General features: G+C 37.9%; 1 protein-coding gene across 3 annotated transcripts in view; it reads left to right on the forward strand.

Annotated features, from left to right (window-relative positions):
* Window positions 1-19,859, forward strand: part of Vcan (versican) — a 92,116-nt gene that overhangs the window by 27,891 nt on the left and 44,366 nt on the right. For 2 of the 3 annotated variants that reach the window (XM_021180094.3, XM_021180096.3), the window contains exon 6: window positions 7,825-8,118. In XM_021180094.3, the coding sequence (XP_021035753.1) occupies window positions 7,825-8,118 (294 nt within the window). Of the gene's footprint in view, window positions 1-7,824; window positions 8,119-14,768; window positions 17,643-19,859 lie in introns of all 3 variants that reach the window. The other variant, XM_021180093.3, reaches the window with a different exon arrangement.

Consider the following 19,859-nt stretch of genomic DNA (forward strand, 5'->3'; position numbering starts at 1 on the left):
TCCGGGGTACTGGTTAGTTCATAATGTTGTTCCACCTATAGGGTTGCAGATCCCTTTAGCTCCTTGGGTACTTTCTCTAGCTCCTCCATTGGGAGCCCTGTGATCCATCCAATAGCTGACTGTGAGCATCCACTTCTATGTTTGTTAGGCCCCGTCATAGTCTCACAAGAGACAGCTATATCTGGGTCCTTTCAGCAAAATCTTGCTAGTGTATACAATGATGTCAGTGTTTGGAAGCTGATTATGGGATGGATCCCTGGATATGGCAGTCTCTAGATGGTCCATCATTTCGTCACAGCTCCAAACTTTGTCTCTGTAACTCCTTCCATGGGTGTTTTGTTCCCAATTCTAAGAAGGGGCACAGTGTCTACACTTTGGTCTTCATTCCTCTTGAGTTTCATGCATTTAGCAAATTGTATCTTATATCTTGGGTATCCTAAGTTTTGGGCTAATATCCACTTATCAGTGAGTACATATTGTGTGAGTTCCTTTGTGATTGTGCTACCTCACTCAGGATGATGCCCTCCAGGTCCATCCATTTGCCTAGGAATTTCATAAGTTCATTCTTTTTAATAGCTGAGTAGTACTCCATTGTGTAAATGTACCACATTTTCTGTATCCATTCCTCTGTTGAGGGGCATCTGGGTTCTTTCCAGCTTCTTATTATAAATAAGGCTCTATGAACATAGTGGAGCATGTGTCCTTCTTACCGGTTGGGACATCTTCTGGATATATGCCCAGGAGAGGTATTGCTGGATCCTCCGGTAGTAATATGTCCAAATTTCTAAGGAACCGCCAGACTGATTTCCAGAGTGGTTGTACAAGCTTGCAATCCCACCAACAATGGAGGAGTGTTCCTCTTTCTCCACATCCTCGCCAGCATCTGCTGTCACCTGAATTTTTGATCTTAGCCATTCTGACTGGTGTGAGGTGGAATCTCAGGGTTGTTTTGATTTGCATTTCCCTGATGATTAAGGATGTTAAACATTTTTTCAAGTGCTTCTCTGCCATTAGGTATTCCTCAGGTGAGAATTGTTTGTTCAGTTCTGAGCCCCATTTTTTAATGGGGTTATTTGATTTTATGGAGTCCACCTTCTTCAGTTCTTTATATATATTGGATATTTGTCCCCTATCTGATTTAGGATAGGTAAAGATACTTTCCCAATCTGTTGGTGGTCTTTTTGTCTTATTGATGGTGTCTTTTGCCTTGCAGAAGCTTTGCAGTTTCATGAGGTCCCATTTGTCAATTCTCGATCTTACAGCACAAGCCATTGCTGTTCTATTCAGGAATTTTCCCCCTGTGCCCATATCTTCAAAGCTAGCTATTATGAGTGTCTTGAGTTCCTAAATTAATTTTAGAATCAGCTTGCCAGTTTCTACAAGGGAGTTACGATACAGTAGAGATTTTACTAAATCTCCAGATCAAGTGGGAGTATATTGCCATTATAACAATTGTAAGTCTAATGGTCCATGAACATACAGGATGTTTTTCAGGTTTTTTTTTTTTAATATTTGACTTCATACAAGAATTCTTTTAGCTTTCAGAGTATAGAATTCACAGTTCTTTTCTTTAACTTATTCTTAATATTGTATTTTTGATTTGAATGCAGATTTAAAAAATTTTTTCTTTTTCTAATTATCTGCTTAAAATGTGCAGAAATCAATTGATATGGTGATTTCACAATTTTACAATATAATCATTGATACAATTTCATATATCATGCAATATATATATGTATATGTATGTATAATCACCTGCAGCTTAGTACAAGTGAGAAATTTAGAAAGCACATATGTACCTTTCTAGTGGTTCTACTCCCAAAGGAGAAACACTGGCAGACTAATGCTGGCCCTGGTTTGAGCACTAGGAATGCTTTTCTGACAGTACAGAACCTTCCTGTCATTGTTTACAAAGACTGACTTTTTTATAGGTTATAAGACCCAGTCTTAGGGAACTGACACATGGTAGTAGCATGTATAAATAGTGGCCCTTTAAGGAGTTAGAAAGCAGTGTATGTGAGAGGTTATATTAGACATGATTAGAAATTGATTTATGACTCAGAGGATAATGAATACTAATTTTTAACTTGGAATTGTATATTTGTGTGTATACATGTATTTTAGTCAAAATATGATAGAGAAACAGTAAAAGGAGAAATCCTTTGAAAATTTTTAGGTTAGTACTTTGAAGTTATGATTATGTTTAATTGCTGTTAATAGTTTTTGATCTGGCATATTTGGCAACTGGTTTTGATTCATGCGGTACTTAAATACTCATCTTCTCTGGTTATTTTCAAATTATTCATTTTAGTTATTGATAACCTGCTCACATGTAATTTCACCTAAATAACAAGGATATATATGTATATACACATATTTGTATATATGGTGTACATGTACACATTATATTACGTATAATTATATGTGTGTGTGTGTGTGTGTATCATAGTGAAACTAAAAAAAAGAGTGTGGATTTTGCTAGTTTTCTGAACTGATATTCACACTCCATAGTTCAGGACTATGAGCACATGTGAACAAAGGAAACAACATCTGATGCCACCCACCCTGCAAATTCCCTGTTTTAGGAAAGCCAGAATGCCTCAGCTTTGACCACTGAGAGCCGTAATCAGCTTGAGTGTCCCAGGCTTGCTCTGAACTTTGGCTTTTTCACAGTTCTGCTGTGGGTCTCCTGGGAGGAAGTTTTAGTGTTTGGACACCGTGGATCATCTTTCATGCTTTAATGTGTTTCCTCATTGCTGTGTTTCTCCATGTGTCACTTCCCAGGCTGCCAAGGAGTATCTTTTTCATCAGACACTCAGAAGCATGGAGAAAGCAGGCGTGATCTGCTTTCAAGGGAGGCTTGCAGTAGCTACTGGTCAAACTAAAGCAATTCTCCTTAATATTTATGATGATGCTAAGGCCTATCACTAAGAAAGTTCTAGTTTGTACATTGTCACCAGTTATGAAAATATAAACAAAAATGCCTACAAGTACTTTCCTTCCTTCCTTCCTTCCTTCCTTCCTTCCTTCCTTCCTTCCTTCCTTCCTTCCTCCCTCCCTCCCTCCCTCCTCCCTCCCTTCCTACTTTTTTTCCTTCCCTCCTTTCTTTTTTTTCCTTGGGGACAGGGTTCCTTTGTGTAGCCCTGGCTGTTCTGGAACTCATTCTGTAGATGAGGCTGACCTTGAAATCACAGACATTTGCCTGCCTCAGCCCTTGTCCCTGCCTTCTGAGTTCTAAGATTAAAAGCTTGAACCATCATTGCCTGGTTTTCTAGACTAGTGGTTTTTTTTTTTGTTGTTGTTTTGTTTTCTTTTGTTTTTTAACCATCCTACTGTTGTGACCCTTTAATACAGTTCCTCATGTTGTGGTGACCCATAACCATAAAATTATTTTCATTGCTACTTTGTAACTGTAACTTTGGTACAGTTATTAATCATATGGCGTTATCTGACATGCAAGATATCTGATATGAGACCCCCATCAAAGCGTTTGACCTTGAATTGGGGCATGACCCACAGTTTGAAAACCACTGTTGTAGACCATCTCTGGAGAGGTCGACAACTTTACTTATTTGAGGAGTAAGCTAAAGCTTGAAGCAATTATCTTGAAAACCTGTGATGATATGACATAGGATACTATTTATATGTTTTCTATCCAAATAGGCAAATTATCTTGCAAGTAAAATCCTCTGTTCTGCATTATATTTTATGTGTGCATTCATATGAATGTGTATGTATAAACCTTTAAAAAATCCACATCTCTGTTTTTATGAGGCCAGCTGCTAAAACTTTACAGTGGGGTTCTTGTCAAACAATAAGAGGTGATTAAAAACAATTATATAGTTATGTGGTAAAGGATTTGTTATATTGTTAGGGGATACGGACAAGAGTGATGTTTAGGCTAAGGTATTATGATGGAGGAAGGCTTACATCATTGATTTTGGAGTAGAGTTAATGTAAATATTTTTTTCTTTCCATTTTCTTATTATTCCAAAATAGCAATTGCACCACAGAGAGTGGGTTACTACATATTATCTTTATGAATGATTTTTTTCTATCCTTACCTTAAAATAAGTTCGATCAATCTAGTAAACTATTCCATTTTTATCCAAGTGGCATGATATCCAGTGGTGATTGTTTTCCAATGTGTTTAAGTATTCACAATATTGGGGGCTGAAGAGATAGATAGCTTAGTAGTTAAGAACACTTGCTATTCTTTCAGAGGTCCAGATTGGTTCCCAGAACTCACATTATCTACCTCATAGCAAATTGTATCTCCAGCTGTAGGGAGTATGATAGCTAGTACTGGAGGTCAAGGGAACTGGAATGCACATGAATATACACAGAGAGACACATATACCTACAAATAAATGAAAACAAAATAAATATAACACATTAGTAAATGAAAGTAAACCTTTGCAAGGTTAAAAAGGTCCTTACATATGAATGAATTTGAAATTAAGCAGTCTTGGGAATCATAGAAGTTCAACTAATAAAACTGCTCTTCTATGGGTCTTACAGATGTGAAGGGAAGTTGTATCCTCCATGTGAGTTATATCACTGATGATACTACTTACATGAAAAATTTAGTAAGTAACTAAACTTTGTTGGTGAATAAAAACCACATTCCCCTTTATAACCAATGGCAATAAGGAAATCTTTATTCATTTTAATACCCAGCTATATTTGCCCTTAAAAGCTGGGTGACGATTCTCCTGGGGCCATTGTTTCTCATTAGCAGTTTGCTCTGGCTTTTGTCTCTGGAATCAGAGTTTTCCTTAATGAGGAAGAATCTTTGCCTCACTCTGGCTGGCAGATCTCTCTTGTTAGTCAGACGGAATAGTAGCTTTGCTTCAGAACAGAGTATTTAGCAGGGCCCGAAGCTAAGATGCCCAGAGCAATGTCACCTGGAATACCAAACGCATACATTCTACCTTTGAGGGAGAGATACAGGCATGTCCTCCTCTCTCCACATGCATCCATTTCAGGTCTGAACCAGGTGTGATGCTGAGGTCAGTGAGGCTGCTCAAGCTGACATCTCCCTCTAGTCTTTTCCACATTGCATTGTGCCAAGTCTATAGATATATGCAGTGACTGTTCCTGGTACCAACAGAGTAATTTTACTTAGTGTGTTGCTTAAGGACATGAAAAAAAAAACAGAAACAAAAACAAAATGCTTTTTTAAGACAAGAACTAGAGATGCCATTTATTGAACATGTGTCACTGAATGCACACTGTGTAACTGGCAGTGACCTTGGTGCTTATAAACCTTATAGGGTACCTGTTCACATTGTAGGAACAGGGAGAGGGAAGGTAGTTTTTGTTGTTGTTGTTGTTGTTTATTTGTTTGTGTGCATTTGGGGTTTTGAGATTATAGTCTAGTCATTACTCCCTTCCTGTTCTGCCCTCCAACAGTTCTTCATCCCATTTCTCCTCCCTCATATCCAAGAGGATGTCCCCACACACCCCACACACCCCACACACCCCACCATTCCTTCCCATTCCCTGGGGCTTCAAATCTCTCAAGGGTTAGGTGCGTCTTCACTCATTGAGGCCAGTGTATGTGTTGGAGCCCTGGATCAGCTAGTATATGCTGCCTGGTTGATGGCTCAGAAATCTCACAGGTATGGGTTTGTTGAGACTGCTGGTCTTCCTATAGGGTCACCTCCCTCCTCAGCTTCTTCCAGATTTTCCCTAATTCAACCACAAGGGTCCCTGACTTTTGTCCATTGGTTGGGTGTAAGTTCAGCATCTGACTCTCTCAGCTGCTTGTTGGGCCTCTTGAGAGCAGGCATGCTAGGCTCCTGTCTATAAGCACACCATAGCATCAGTAATAGTGTCAGGCCTTGGAGCCTCCCCTGGGGGTGGATTACAATTTGGGCCAATCCCTGGACCTCCTTTCCCTCACTCTTGTCTCCACATTTGTCCCTGCAGTTCTTTTAGTTAGGAACAATTCTGGGTCAGAGGTTTTTTATTTTTATTTATTTATTTATTTATTTATTTATTTATTTATTTACTGTGGGATGGTAACCCCATCCTTCCACATGATGCCCTATCTTTCTACTGGAGATGGATTCTACAAGTTCCCTCTCCCCAGTGTAGGGCATTTCATCTAAGGTCCCTCCCTTTGAGTCCTGAGAATCCCTCACCTCCCAGGTCTCTGGTATGTTTTAGAGGGTCCATTCATTCTGCTGGCCTTCAGGGCTTCACTCCCAATACCTGATCATGTTTCCCTTCCCCCCTGCCCCTCCCCCTTATCCTCTCTCACCCAGTTCCCTCCCTCCATCTGCCCTTCTTAACCCTTGGTAGAAGTAATTTTCATTCTTTTTTGTCTAGCAGTTCTTAATAGGGATTTGGTTTGCTTTCCCCAGTACAGATTTTGAATTTAAGTAAGGAAAGCTGATATGTGTATTTTGGCCATTTTTCCTATGAATAATTTTCTTTTTTCTCATAAAACTATCATATACTTAGACTAATGGTACCATCTGTTTTAAGCAGTTGGCTTGTTCCACCTGGCTTGGGTCTACAGTAGATCAACACTGTAAGAATTCTGTGTCTCTGTAAGAATTCTGTGTCTCTGTTGTCTGATATATCACAGCGTTAGAGAACACCTCTGAAGCATGGAACAGGACCCCTGCTTCTGTAATACTGGCCTGATAACTTTTTAGCTTCTTCTCCATTTCATCTGTACTCCTTCCTCTTCCAGTTATATGTATCTAGGTGGTCTGTAATCTTTCCTCTGATTTTAGCCATTCATGCTCAATCATAAAAGCATCATTTAATTTGGATGAAATTTATTCTGTCAAATTGTTATTCTAGTTGCCCAAATACAATGCCAGTTTAACAAACTTAATTCTCCAGAATTTTGATGTTTTATGTTAACTAAAATGAACACTCTTCTCTACTAACTGGATCTGGTAATGAGCATAGTAAGCATTCAGAATTTGCTTGTTAATTAATTAGCAGGCCTAACAGTCTATCGATCTTGGCTAGAACTGCTAACATTCCTGGTGACCTTATGAAACACATAAGGTCTTAGAACACATGTCTTCCTTTCTGGATAGAGCAAGTAGGAGAAACTGAGCAGGGAGGGAGTCTCCCTTTAGAGGCCTGGGAACTTAAGCTGTTCAGTGAGAGCTGACATCAACTCTCCAACACTCAGCCTTGTGCAGCCTTGTAACTGGCCACAACCCTGTCATGGCAGTCCTGTGCCAGGGACACAAGGTAGACTAAGAACCCTTTCATTTCTACTGCTTCTATCCTTTACCACATCAAATTCCTAGAGATGTTTCTTATCTAGTTGTTTGCTCAACAAGATTAATCTGTATGGGTTGTAGTATTATGTGGGAAAAGAATAGTCAGAGAACTACTGTTTGATTTTAGAATTCTCTCACAGCATGTTGAATAATCACTTGGGAAGATTTGTTTGTTCTAAAATGATTTTCAAACTTTATTAGCAAATGAATGCTCCATCAACTTTTTGGTATATATATATATATATATACATATACATATACATATATATATACACACACATATGTATATGTACATATACATGTATGTATATCTGTGTGTGTATACATGCACACATACTCATTCATACGCATACATACACAAACACTTATAGAGAATTAAACTATCATGGTATATAGTTTTATTATATGGTAATAATAGTTTTCTCAAAATAAATGTGTGGCTGTTTGCTCTACCGCATACACAGCTGCCTCCTTACTGTAAAAAGTATCACATGTCCTCCCTCAGCATTTATCAAATCTGGGAGAGAATGAGGTGTCGACCTAAGCCTTTTTCTTCCTCTTCTTGCAGGCGATGTGTTCCATGTCACTGCTCCCAGTAAGTTCACCTTCGAGGAGGCCGAAGCAGAGTGTACAAGCAGGGATGCGAGGCTGGCGACTGTTGGAGAACTTCATGCAGCTTGGAGAAATGGCTTTGACCAATGTGATTACGGCTGGCTGTCGGATGCCAGCGTGCGGCACCCTGTGACTGTGGCCAGGGCCCAGTGTGGAGGAGGTCTACTTGGGGTGAGAACCCTGTATCGTTTTGAGAACCAGACATGCTTCCCTCTCCCTGATAGCAGATTTGATGCCTACTGCTTTAAACGTAAGTGTTTGATATCTCTTTTTAAAATACAGATTAAAAAGCTGCAGCAAATATATACCCACTGAGGTTCCAGTGGATGTCGGGATGGATTCTGTATTCTGTACTAAGTGCATGGAGAACCTACAGTGCAGTGACCCAAACAGACTTAATACCACCATTATGGTTAACACAGTAGGGAGTTTGGCAAGTGGGATTTTTTTGGGGGGGAGGGGGATGAGAATGTCAGATTGGGGTCTTAACTGCACCCTGGAATTCCAAAAATCACAGAACACACCCTGAATTGAAATTTCTTATTAATTGAAGCCATTCAATGCAATTTCACTCTTAATATAACAATGTTAAGACAATAGCAGCTGAGTTAAACCTTTGAATCCTGTTTTATTTTTGACATGATTCTTATTATAAAAAGGAGACAATTTAAGCTTAAGTCATTGCAGGTGAGTATCTGTGCTGAAATTAATAATGATTGTGTTCAATTCCTACCTAAAAATGCATCATACTATCAAATAATACGATTCACATATCTCATTTTGTTTCAAGTAATAGAATAGGCGCCTTTTGGTGATTAATCTTGCTTTGAATTAATTAAAGTACAATACAGCCTCCTTGCAATATGCGTCATGAATTGGCTATGCTCAGTTAGATTTGCCTTGTAAAATTAATTTTAGGTAGCATTCATTACATATATATATATATATATATATATACATACATACATATATATATATAAATTTTAGACATTCTTAAATTATTTTAAAATATTAGTCACATACAGTTTTAGAGTGCTTAACTAAACTAATAACTGGTCAATATTTTATTGTAATATTTACTTTAGGATCGGTAAGATGTTAGCTAACAAATGCCTCGATACTTTAGCAACAGAGGCTAAGTCTGACATCAAGTATCAGACAATGAAATGCCAATGTAACACATGAAGCCTTTTAAACCAGCTTTCTAATTCCTTTTGTTAGATCAATGGGTAATTAAAATAGCTTGAAAATGTACTAGTTTGTTATTTATTAGTTTCTAAAGTGAGGTATGCAGGAATTTTTTTCAGCAAGAAAAAGACAGATATGAATGTAAACAGTGTGTTGGAAAAGATATTGGACCCATGAGCTAATAGAAGCATGGAAAAGTATCATATCACAGACTTCCGTCTCCCTGCTAGGCTGCCTCTGCCTAAATCTCCACTTTACACTTGGTTTTCTGAGGGTTATAGTCATATGTTGTGTATTAACTTAATTCAAGCTGGCCTGTTCATAAAACGGCCTAGAGAAAGGTTTCTTCTCAGGCCTTGAAACAACAAAGTCTCCCATAGTTTTTTTTTTTTTTTTTTTTTTTTTTTTTTTTCAGAAAGACAATAATAATAATGAAAAATCTTATCCTAAATATAGTCATATATACATGTATACACATATAGAATTTATTCCAAATTTCTCATTAGTGATATTCAAGTAAATTGGTTTATAGGATGACTTTTACATTAAGTTACTAACTTAATGAAGGAACAGGCTTGGGTTGATGGTGAGAAGGAGATGAGACAGAAAAAGTTAAAGTAAGGGTGAGTAGAGTGGTTAGCCTGACTATCTTCATAAAATTTTCCTGTGCTGTATAAAATTAACAACAGAAAAAATTAAATAACATATGGAAACCCAAGGTTTTCTGTAGCCATAGAGAATATTATTAAAGAGTTGATCCCGGCAGGCTTTAGGTTGTCTATGTAAATGAGTTCATATGGGTACATAGCATAGCAAGGTCCTTAGATTTAAAAGATTGACCACATTAAATTTAACTTACACAAGTGGTTTATATTTATTCTTTTTATAGTCATTTAAATGTATAGTCTTTTGGAGTAAAATACATCCTGTGCCGGTGTAACCTGAAGTCAAGATTCTAGTTCATTATATCCCTCCTTAAAAATATAATTCCCAGTTCATTCAGCACATAAGAAGTTAAGAATGTGGCAGAGCCAACAGCTTCCTTTCCTTTCTATTGCATTTTGCAATGGTTCTTTAAATACGTGAATCCATAAAGACTTAAAATGATTTCCAAATGGTTTGACTGATGTCCAGCTTTCCCACATAGTCCAGTGTTGACTAAGCATGGCCTCATCTGCAGTTCCCAAAGTGATGTCAGTGATGTGCAGTTGTCTTGATAAATTGAAAAGCAAGAGATAAATGCATGCTGTAAATCATTTAACTATGTCAAACATAGAAAGTGTATTTTTAGGCCACACAGTGAAGAAACATTCCAAATCTTATCTTGTTCTAATGACCTCTTCCTTTTAAAGGTAGTTCATAGTACATTTACAATATCAGCTAATGTGCACAGATAGGAATTACCTGGTTAATTAAATTTGAAAATGAGGCAACTAAATGCATCTTAAAAATAACCTCGGTGGCCATAGTACTGTGATGAAACTGCCTACTTTTTCATTTTTTTTTAAAGGGAAGCATTGCTCAGGAATAAAAACATTCCATAAAAGATTGCAGTTCAAAGCTTTAAAAGTCCATGTGATATGCCCCAGTATAGGGGAATGCCAGTGCCAGGGACAGGAATTGGGAGTTGGTGGGTTGGGGAGCAGGGCAGGGGGAGGGTATAGTGGACTTTAGGGGATAGCATTTGAAATGTAAATGAAGAAAATATCTAATAAAAAATAATAAAAATAAAAGTCCATGTGAAATAGATTCAGAATTAAGTGAATCAAAAATTATTGAAGACCTGAAAATTTCATAATACGTGTCATTAAGGGTCTCCAGGAGACACCTAAATTCATATTTAGCCCTTGTTCCTAGCTTCTTTTTCATCAAAGTTTGAACATTAGAATCTTAACTATTTTTAACTATTTTTTAAATGTGTTTATCAAAGTAAAGAGCTACATCTTTACTGAACACAGATTTTGGTTGTCTCTGCATCTTCTCCAACTGCAACAATTCCATTGATGACAACGTATGTGTCTAGACTTCTAGTTACTGTTTGATCTGGTTTTCCAATCCTTGTTTCTCCATCCTTCTTCCTCTGATTATGTTTGGAACTAGAGCAGCCTTAGTTGGCTCCCAGCACTTCATGCACTTTAGTATCTATTTTTCATGTTTATAATTAGTTTATTCTTCAAATCTCTGATCACCTCATTACCCTTTTTTGTGTCCTAAACAATTATGAGCCATTAGCCACAAACTGTAATGTTTCCTTACTTTGTATTTTAAAATGTTTCCTGTTTACTGAATTGGACTTAATTACCATCCACCCTCTCATCAAACCTTAAAATGACAGTTCTAATTCTAACCCCACTGTACTGAGAGAAACAGGTTCCTCAGATGTGACCCTCCAAGTATCCAAAATGTAGACAGAACAGTATAAGAGTTAAATCAGTCATTAGGCTGCTAATACAGGTTTTATATTTTGTTAGGAAAATCTGCCTCACGTCTCACAACAGAAGCCCAGCAAGGATAGCCCATAGGATATAAACCACTGTAAGCATGTTGATGCAAAACATCTGTATGGCAGACAGCTGCAAAGATTGGGAGTGAGTCTTTGTGGGAAAGGAAGCATGCTGATTTTTGTTGGCTTCCTCAATAATAGCATTGAGAAAAAAAAATTCCAAAATCCGAGTGTCCAATGTGACTAAAACTAAGGGAGGGCGCTTTTATAATGACATAGAATTGTATTCTCCTCCTTATACTAATCATCATTAGAATAATGCCATGGAATTTATTCATTCTTAGGACATTTATTTGTAGATGGTGTTTTAAAAACATCATTTCCTTTTTCGGAATGGCTCAAACAAATGGCACATATTATCAGATACACTGAGTTTTGATGGAAATCAGCTGTTAGGTTGACGAAAAAGCCACCCAACCCCAAAAGGAAGTCTGAGGTTTTCCATTCCAAGTCATAGAATTAATTAACTTAATTGTAAGCAGACTTTCTTAAACAGAGCTCTAAAATTATTAAACCCTTCTTTTCCCCCTGAAAATAAAGTCACATAAATCCTGGCTTTGTAAGACATTTCTCCCCGAGACTTGCTGCTATCAACTTACCATGCAACAGGCTAGAGGAGAGCAACAGAAAGTCAGAGTCATAATTGACAATGACATGTGCTTATTTAATTTTTAAAAATATGAGTCCACTTTTAAAACACTGTAAAAATATTTTCATGGAATTATAGAGAGTTGTTAAGTTGAGCAGGAGGACCTGATCCACAGGCTGTCACTTTGCTCCAATGCAATGTCGCCTTTTTCTGAGTTAATTTCATCAGCCATGAAAAATGCTCAAAGGGGAAAAAATAAAATTACCATTCTGTTGTTATTAATAATAATATGATTATATTTTCTCTTATATAAAGGTGTCTAAGTGTTTGTATTATGTTTCCATGGAAACTTTCTCCATATATAATTTTACTGTTTCCTTAAAGAATGCAGTTATAAGACAAACATGAGATCTGGAAGTTAAGTGAGCTAACAGTGATGGAATTTCAGAGGATAGAGAATTGAACTAAAGAAAAATAGTCAGACACATTTCATATCTTTAAGTTGTTCATGTCAATCAAACTTGACCAATATTTGTTCCAGGAAATAAATGCAGAAGCAGACTGTATTTTTGTTTTGTTTTGTTTTGTTTTTTTTGCTTATTTGTTTTTTGGTTTTGTTTTGTATTGTTTTTTGTAAGAGGAGAAAAAAACATTTAACACACTTTTCAAGGTCATGGTATTCTTTTTGGAAAAGTTCTTTTTTGTTTTTGTTTTTTGTTTGTCTGTTTGTCTGTTTGTTTTGGGTTTTTTGTCATTTTGTTGTTTTTTGTTTTGTTTTGTTTTTCTGTTTTGGTTTGGTTTTTCAAGACAGAGTTTCTCTGTGTAGCCCTGGCTGTCCTGGAACTCTGTAGACCAGGCTGGCCTTGAACTCAGAAATCCGCCTGCCTCTGCCTCCGCCTCCCAAGTGCTGGGATTAAAGGCGTGTGCCACCGCTGCCCAGCGAAAATTTCTTTTTAAATATAAAATAACAAGTAGTGATGTGATGGATTTGTAAAGAAGTAGTGTTATAGTAATAACACAGCATAAATGGGCACAGTTTCACAAGACAACTGATGATTTTGGACTTTTAATTTTTTTTTTAGATTATCAACACCTAATAATAAATTTTAGCAACTCCTCCACACAAATTGGAACTTATAATGACATATTCTGATTTAGAATAAAATCACATCTTTATATCATAAAGTTTTGACAGAACAGATGAAGCCAACAGGCACCCAATTTTGTTTATTAACAATTCTTTTTGGGTAAGATACAAAGTTTTTTTGTTTTGTTTTGTTTTTTTGTTTTTGTTTTTTGTTTTTTGTTTTTTGAGACAGGGTTTCTCTGTATAGCCCTGGCTGTCCTGGAACTCACTTTGTAGACCAGGCTGGCCTCGAACTCAGAAATCCGCCTGCCTCTGCCTCCCGAGTGCTGGGATTAAAGGCGTGCGCCACCACACCCGGCTAAGATACAAAGTTTTTAAAGTCTAGTGATGTAACCATTTCTAGTAAAGAGGATGAGCAATACTGAAATAAGGATGTTACACATACACCATGTAGCAAGATGGTAGCTGTGTGTTTTCTCAGGACCTTTCCTTGTATAGTCAATAGCAACTGATTTTTGGTTTTTAGAAGGCACTGATTCTTTTAAGAAATACGATCTTTGTATGCCAAACTGTTTCATATGCTCTGTGTGGAGAGGGTCTTCTGCCTATAACATTGTCACTTTCCTATACAACTTAAATTTCCATAAGCTAGCCAATCTCCATAAATGTGGAGTCACTGTCATGTAACATTTTACAATGACAAGGCTACTTTCACTCCCTGGTGATCAAGGCTCATAGTAATAGGCTGAAAACCTATCATGTAGTTGCTTTATTTCCTATGCACTTGTGTTTCATGCTAAAGACTGAAACAAAGACCTGGAATAACCCACAGTGTGTAGATACTCAGCAAACAGTAGAACTACCTCGAATGCCAACCAGCCTCTGCCAAACATGTAATCTGGTGTCACCAAGTCGACAGAGTTGAAAGAAAGATGAAGACAAATGTCCAACACCTGGAAACAAATGAAGAATGGGTATTACAAGTTTAATATCCTGTATGTGAAAATCTACCCATTATGGACAGTGTCATGATTTGTGTGTAACTTGGTTCCATTTGATGTGGCTTTTTGTTGTTTTGCAGTCTGAAACACTCTCTCTCCCCTGAGACACCATACAGCTTGAAAAGAAGGCAATATTTGAAGAAACTAGGAGCAGGGGCTCTTAGTCTCCATATAACAAGTCAAGTTCTCCTTCTCATTACTGTAGCTCATTACAGAGAACCATCTATGAAAATTCGGCATTAATAACTTTTTGGTATTTGCTTATCTTAAAATATATAATGTTCATTTTTTGTGAAAGCAATTATTTACACAATCAAATATAACACTTAACAATACAAAACAACTTACAAGTTGTTAATTGACTTGATCAATTATCTTCCTTTTTGTTAATTCGAGTTTAGGTTTTAGACTTCTTCATATCACAGATCACTTGGGTCCAATTAAAAATACAGAGCCACACTTAAGCACTCACTGGTCGTGCAACCCCTTATAAATAACTTGTCTAATTAACTCTTTGAAATTATCTTTCTAGCTAAACAGAATATATCAGAGGCAACTACCATCGAAATGAATATCCTCGCAGAAACTTCATCACCCAGTTTATCCAAAGAACCACACATGGTACCTGACAGAGCTACACCAGTCATTCCATTAGCCACCGAATTACCTATTTTTACCACACACTTCCCTCCTGCAGGAAATATAGTCAATTCTGAACAGAAATCTATAGTCTATTCTCAGGCTATCACAGACAGATTAGCCACGGAATCACCCACAACTACTGGGAATACCATTAACTCTCGGGATCTGAATGACGACTTGGCTTCTGGGTCAGGGCCACTTGGAATTCCAGACATATCTGAAATTAAGGAGGAGGAACTCCGAAGTACAACTGTCATCTCCCAACATGCTACTGGCTCACAGGCTGGAATCACAGAGGATACGCAAACACATGAATCAGTTACACAGATTGAACAAATAGAAGTGGGCCCCTTAGTAACATCCATGGAAATCACAAATCACATTTCTCTCAAGGAATTGCCAGAAACCAAAACACTGTATGAATCCACAGAAGTGACCCTGGAACACACGACTGAAATGCCAACAGTAAGCGCCAGTCCTGAATTGGCAACCACAAGTCACTATGAATTCACCTTGAGAGAAGATGATAGAGAAGACAGAACACTGACAGTTAGATCTGATCAGAGCACTCGGGTCTTTAGCCAAATCCCTGAAGTCATCACAGTATCAAAAACATCAGAAGACACTACCTACTCACAGCTAGGGGACTTAGAGTCCATTTCATCATCAACAATAACCATGCTTGGCACAGATAGATCACTGATAGATAAAGAGAAAGAACCCAAAACTAATGGTAAGGTGACTGAAGATGAGTTTGGTCAATCACAGCCTAAAACCACCTTCCCATCACAGCATCTTACAGAAGTAGAATTACTTCCATATTCTGGTGACACAACATCAGTAGAGGGAATATCCACAGTTATTTATCCATCATTACAAACAGATGTGACACAAGGAAGAGAGAGGACAGAAACACCAAGACCAGAGTTGAAAAAAGATCCTTACACAGTTGATGAAATACCAGAAAAGGTCACCAAAGATCCATTTATAGGTAAAACAGAAGAAGTCTTCTCTGGAATGCCTCTCTCTACATCTTCCTCAGAGTCCTCAATGGAAAGGACAGAATCTGTTTCCCCAGCATTGCCAATTGAGAAGTTAACTGTGAAGCCAACAGAAGCAAGAGATGTGGAAGAAATGACAATCCTGACTAGATTCGAAACAGATGTTACAAAGTCTGACAAAGATGTTACAAGAGTTCATTTGACCCACAGTACTTTAAATGTGGAAGTGGTCACAGTATCAAAATGGCCAGGGGATGAAGATAATTCAACTTCAAAGCCTTTACCCTCAACAGAACATGCAGGCTTTACAAAATTGCCTCCTGTCCCACTTAGTACTATAGGAATAAATGGAAAAGATAAAGAAATCCCGAGTTTCACAGATGGAGGAGATGAATACACTCTTTTTCCAGATGGTACTCAAAAACCATTAGAAAAGGTTTCTGAAGATTTAGCATCTGGAGAATTGACAGTCACCTTTCATACATCTACATCAATTGGCAGTGCAGAAAAGTCAGCTTCAGGAGAGCCTACAACTGGAGACAGGTTTCTGCCCACCACAAGCACAGAAGACCAGGTCATCAATGCAACTGTGGAAGGGAGTGCTTTGGGTGAAGATACAGAAGCCTCCAAGCCACTATTTACTGGCCCCCCATTTGTCCACACCTCTGATGTGGAAGAATTGGCATTTGTTAATTATAGTAGCACGCAGGAGCCCACTACTTATGTAGACATATCCCATACTAGTCCTCTTTCTATAATTCCCAAGACAGAATGGAGTGTATTGGAAACTTCTGTTCCACTAGACGGCGAGATTCTAGGGAAATCTGATCAAGATATCCTTGAACAGACTCCTCTAGAAGCAACCATGTCTCCGGGAACTTTGAGAACAACAGGAGTTTCACAGGGAGAAACCCAGGAAGAACCACAAACTCCAGGGAGCCCATTTCCTACTTTCAGTTCTACTGCAGTTATGGCCAAGGAGACAACAGCATTTGAAGAGGGGGAGGGGTCAACATATACTCTCTCTGAAGACAAATTGATGACAGTTTCTGAAAGAGTCCCAAGTTTAGCAACAACTCCAGTTGGCACATCTTATCCACCTGGTGCAATAACAGACCAGGAAGTGGAAATGGATACAATGGTAACACTGATGTCAACCATTAGGCCAACAGTGGTTTCAAGTACAGAGCCAGAAGTAATTTATGAAGCAGAAGGTAGTAGTCCAACAGAATTTGCATCAACTTTGAGGCCTTTCCAGACTCATGTCACACAGCTTATGGAAGAAACTACTGAGGAAGGAAAAAAGGAATCCTTAGATTATACAGATTTAGGCTCAGGGTTATTTGAACCCAGAGCCACCGAGCTCCCAAAATTTCCAACAGCTCCAAGTGATATCAGTGTCTTTACTGCCATCAACAGCCTTCACAGAACGTCACCCTTGAGTCCGTCTTCATCATTCACTGAGGAACAACGTGTCTTTGAGGAAGAGTCCAGTGAGAAAACAACAGGTGACATAGTTCCTGGAGAATCTGTAACACAGCACCCTGTGACAACTCTCATTGATATCGTAGCCATGAAAACAGAATCTGATATTGATCACATGACCTCAAAACCTCCTGTAACACAGCCAACAAGACCATCAGTTGTGGAAAGAAAAACAACCTCCAAAACTCAAGAGTTGTCTACTTCAACACCTCCAGCAGGGACCAAGTTCCACCCTGACATAAATGTTTATATTATTGAGGTCAGAGAAAACAAGACAGGTAAGTCTTTGCTTTCAAGGCAATCAGCATTTTCTCTTGAAAGTTAAAATGTCCATCGTACCAAATGCTGCCATTAGATGATAAGAATAACTGGAGTGTCAAAAGTATGTTAGCTTCCTGCATCAGTACAAGAATTGGAAGGATTATGTTAAACAGTTTGCAAGGGTATTAGGTACAATTTTATTTTAAAAGTTGTAAGAAGCCCTGCTTTGTCATCTAATACAACCACTTCATCATTGTTACATCCCTTCAGAGCGTGTAGAACAAAATGTTTTAATTTCTGTGTCTTCCATACATTACTACTCACGTGTAGCACTAGACGGTGCTAACATTCCATTGGTCTGCAACCATTAACCTTCAGCACTCACAATGTAGACAGTTAAATGACTTTGCATATCCCTAGGATTGACCGAACTATCTCTAAAGGTTTGTTTTTTTCTCTTCCAGGATTTTGCAGGCTTACACATAAGTTGTGGAATGGGTAATAGGTCTACTTTAATTCAAATTTAACAGTTATAAGATATTAACTTTGTGTGTGTGTGTGTGCATATGTATGTGTGTGTGTGTGTGTGTGTGTGTGTGTGTGTTTTAATGTAGCTTTTGTTGTTTAGAACCAAGTACAATCTAGCTAAGCCCTAGGAATTGCTTGGAATCATTAACAACTTTAGAAGGCGGATTTGTGAACACGAATCTTTGTCTTTCTAAAAGGCAGGCTATGATGTTTTTATTGTGATTTCATTGTCTCCTCTAAAAGCTTTTTATTTTAATTGCCTAATACTTTTAGTTATCATTATCAAACATGTCTTGTTCTTTCTGAAAACCAACAGTGCACCATCACGTTAAACGCAAAACGCTGAGTTGAGAATGCATAGCACATACATACATGATGGACTGTTTCACATTTCTTTGTGTCTTTTAAATTTAGAGCTTAAGTCTACTGGTTTTATCAAATCATTTGGTTCAAATTTTGATATAAGAATTAAATGAATTAATGTCCATTTTTCTGTGGCTTGGCTCTGAGAAGCCTTATGGGAAGCATGCTTGCTTATCAGTTTCTTTCTTGGTATTGGAACATGCCCTGCTGGGCGTCATTCAGAAGACAAACGCTCTTTCATCAGGGTTATCAGGAGTCCAGCTGTTAAAAAGTACTTGTACCTCCAATTCACTTAGTATCCAGTGTTGTACACAGAAACTTCATGGCTTCTATTTGCTCATTTTCACCAAAATTTTCTTTTCCCCAAATTACACAACCCTGCATTTGTCTCCTCTTCTCAGCATAGATTTTTAGAGGCTAGGAATAAAACATGATTTTTTTTCTTTTGCTACTGGTACAGTATTTTGTAAATCATAAATGGTTTCCTGTCTTCTATGTTACTTTTACATCTCTCTTGAAACTGGAATTGAAAATGGAAATGATACCAAGAAGGAGAAGTTGGAATTGCTGTTAGTTAACGATAAAAGAAAACATAAAACTGTAACTGTGGGGTGAGGGGTGGGGAATACAGAGGAGAGGAGACTGGTATCAGCCTTTGATTTCAGAATTTGAGAAGTTCATACCAATTAAGAATATGTCTTCAAAGTTTATCTTATTGTGTTGTTAGTGATGTACTGAGTTGTATCAAATACTATGGAACAGGAAATAAAAGGCACCTAACAACTCCTGTGGATGGTAAGATGTACATTCAGCTTAGGGTGTTTAAATTACAAAATGGAAAAGGCCTGACACTTGACCACATCTTTCCTCCCCACTGCCATCAAGCGATGACAATCATCAGGTGAAAAGGAGAACCACTATGCTTATAAATGGTAGTTCAAATGGAGGGTCTGCAAAGACTAAGGCTGTAATAGTTTATGCAGAGGTGCGTCTTTGTAGGTGCACTGTGGTCTTCATGCAGCTGGACCTGCGCAGTTGGCTTCTTTCCCCCACTTCTAGAACATATGACCATTCTGAGAAAATCGTGAACTATCTGGCCATTTCCATCAGGCATGTTTGCAGTATGTACATGTTGGTAGGGGCACTGAACACAGGCACAGCCTCTCTTTCATCTGGTTTTATGTGTTTTAGATACAGAGTCTTCTTAAAAAAATGACAGCATTGTTTGTTTATTTCAGAGGTCGACAAGATTTACTCAGACCCAACTACTCATTTAGCAGATGTTGCTAGTTTTCTAACAATAACCGACTTTTGTGAACTAGTATATTGAACTTTACCCATGA

Source organism: Mus caroli, unplaced genomic scaffold (assembly GCF_978045245.1).
Source record: "Mus caroli unplaced genomic scaffold, Mus_caroli_1 scaffold_15, whole genome shotgun sequence".
NCBI lineage: Eukaryota > Metazoa > Chordata > Mammalia > Rodentia > Muridae > Mus > Mus caroli.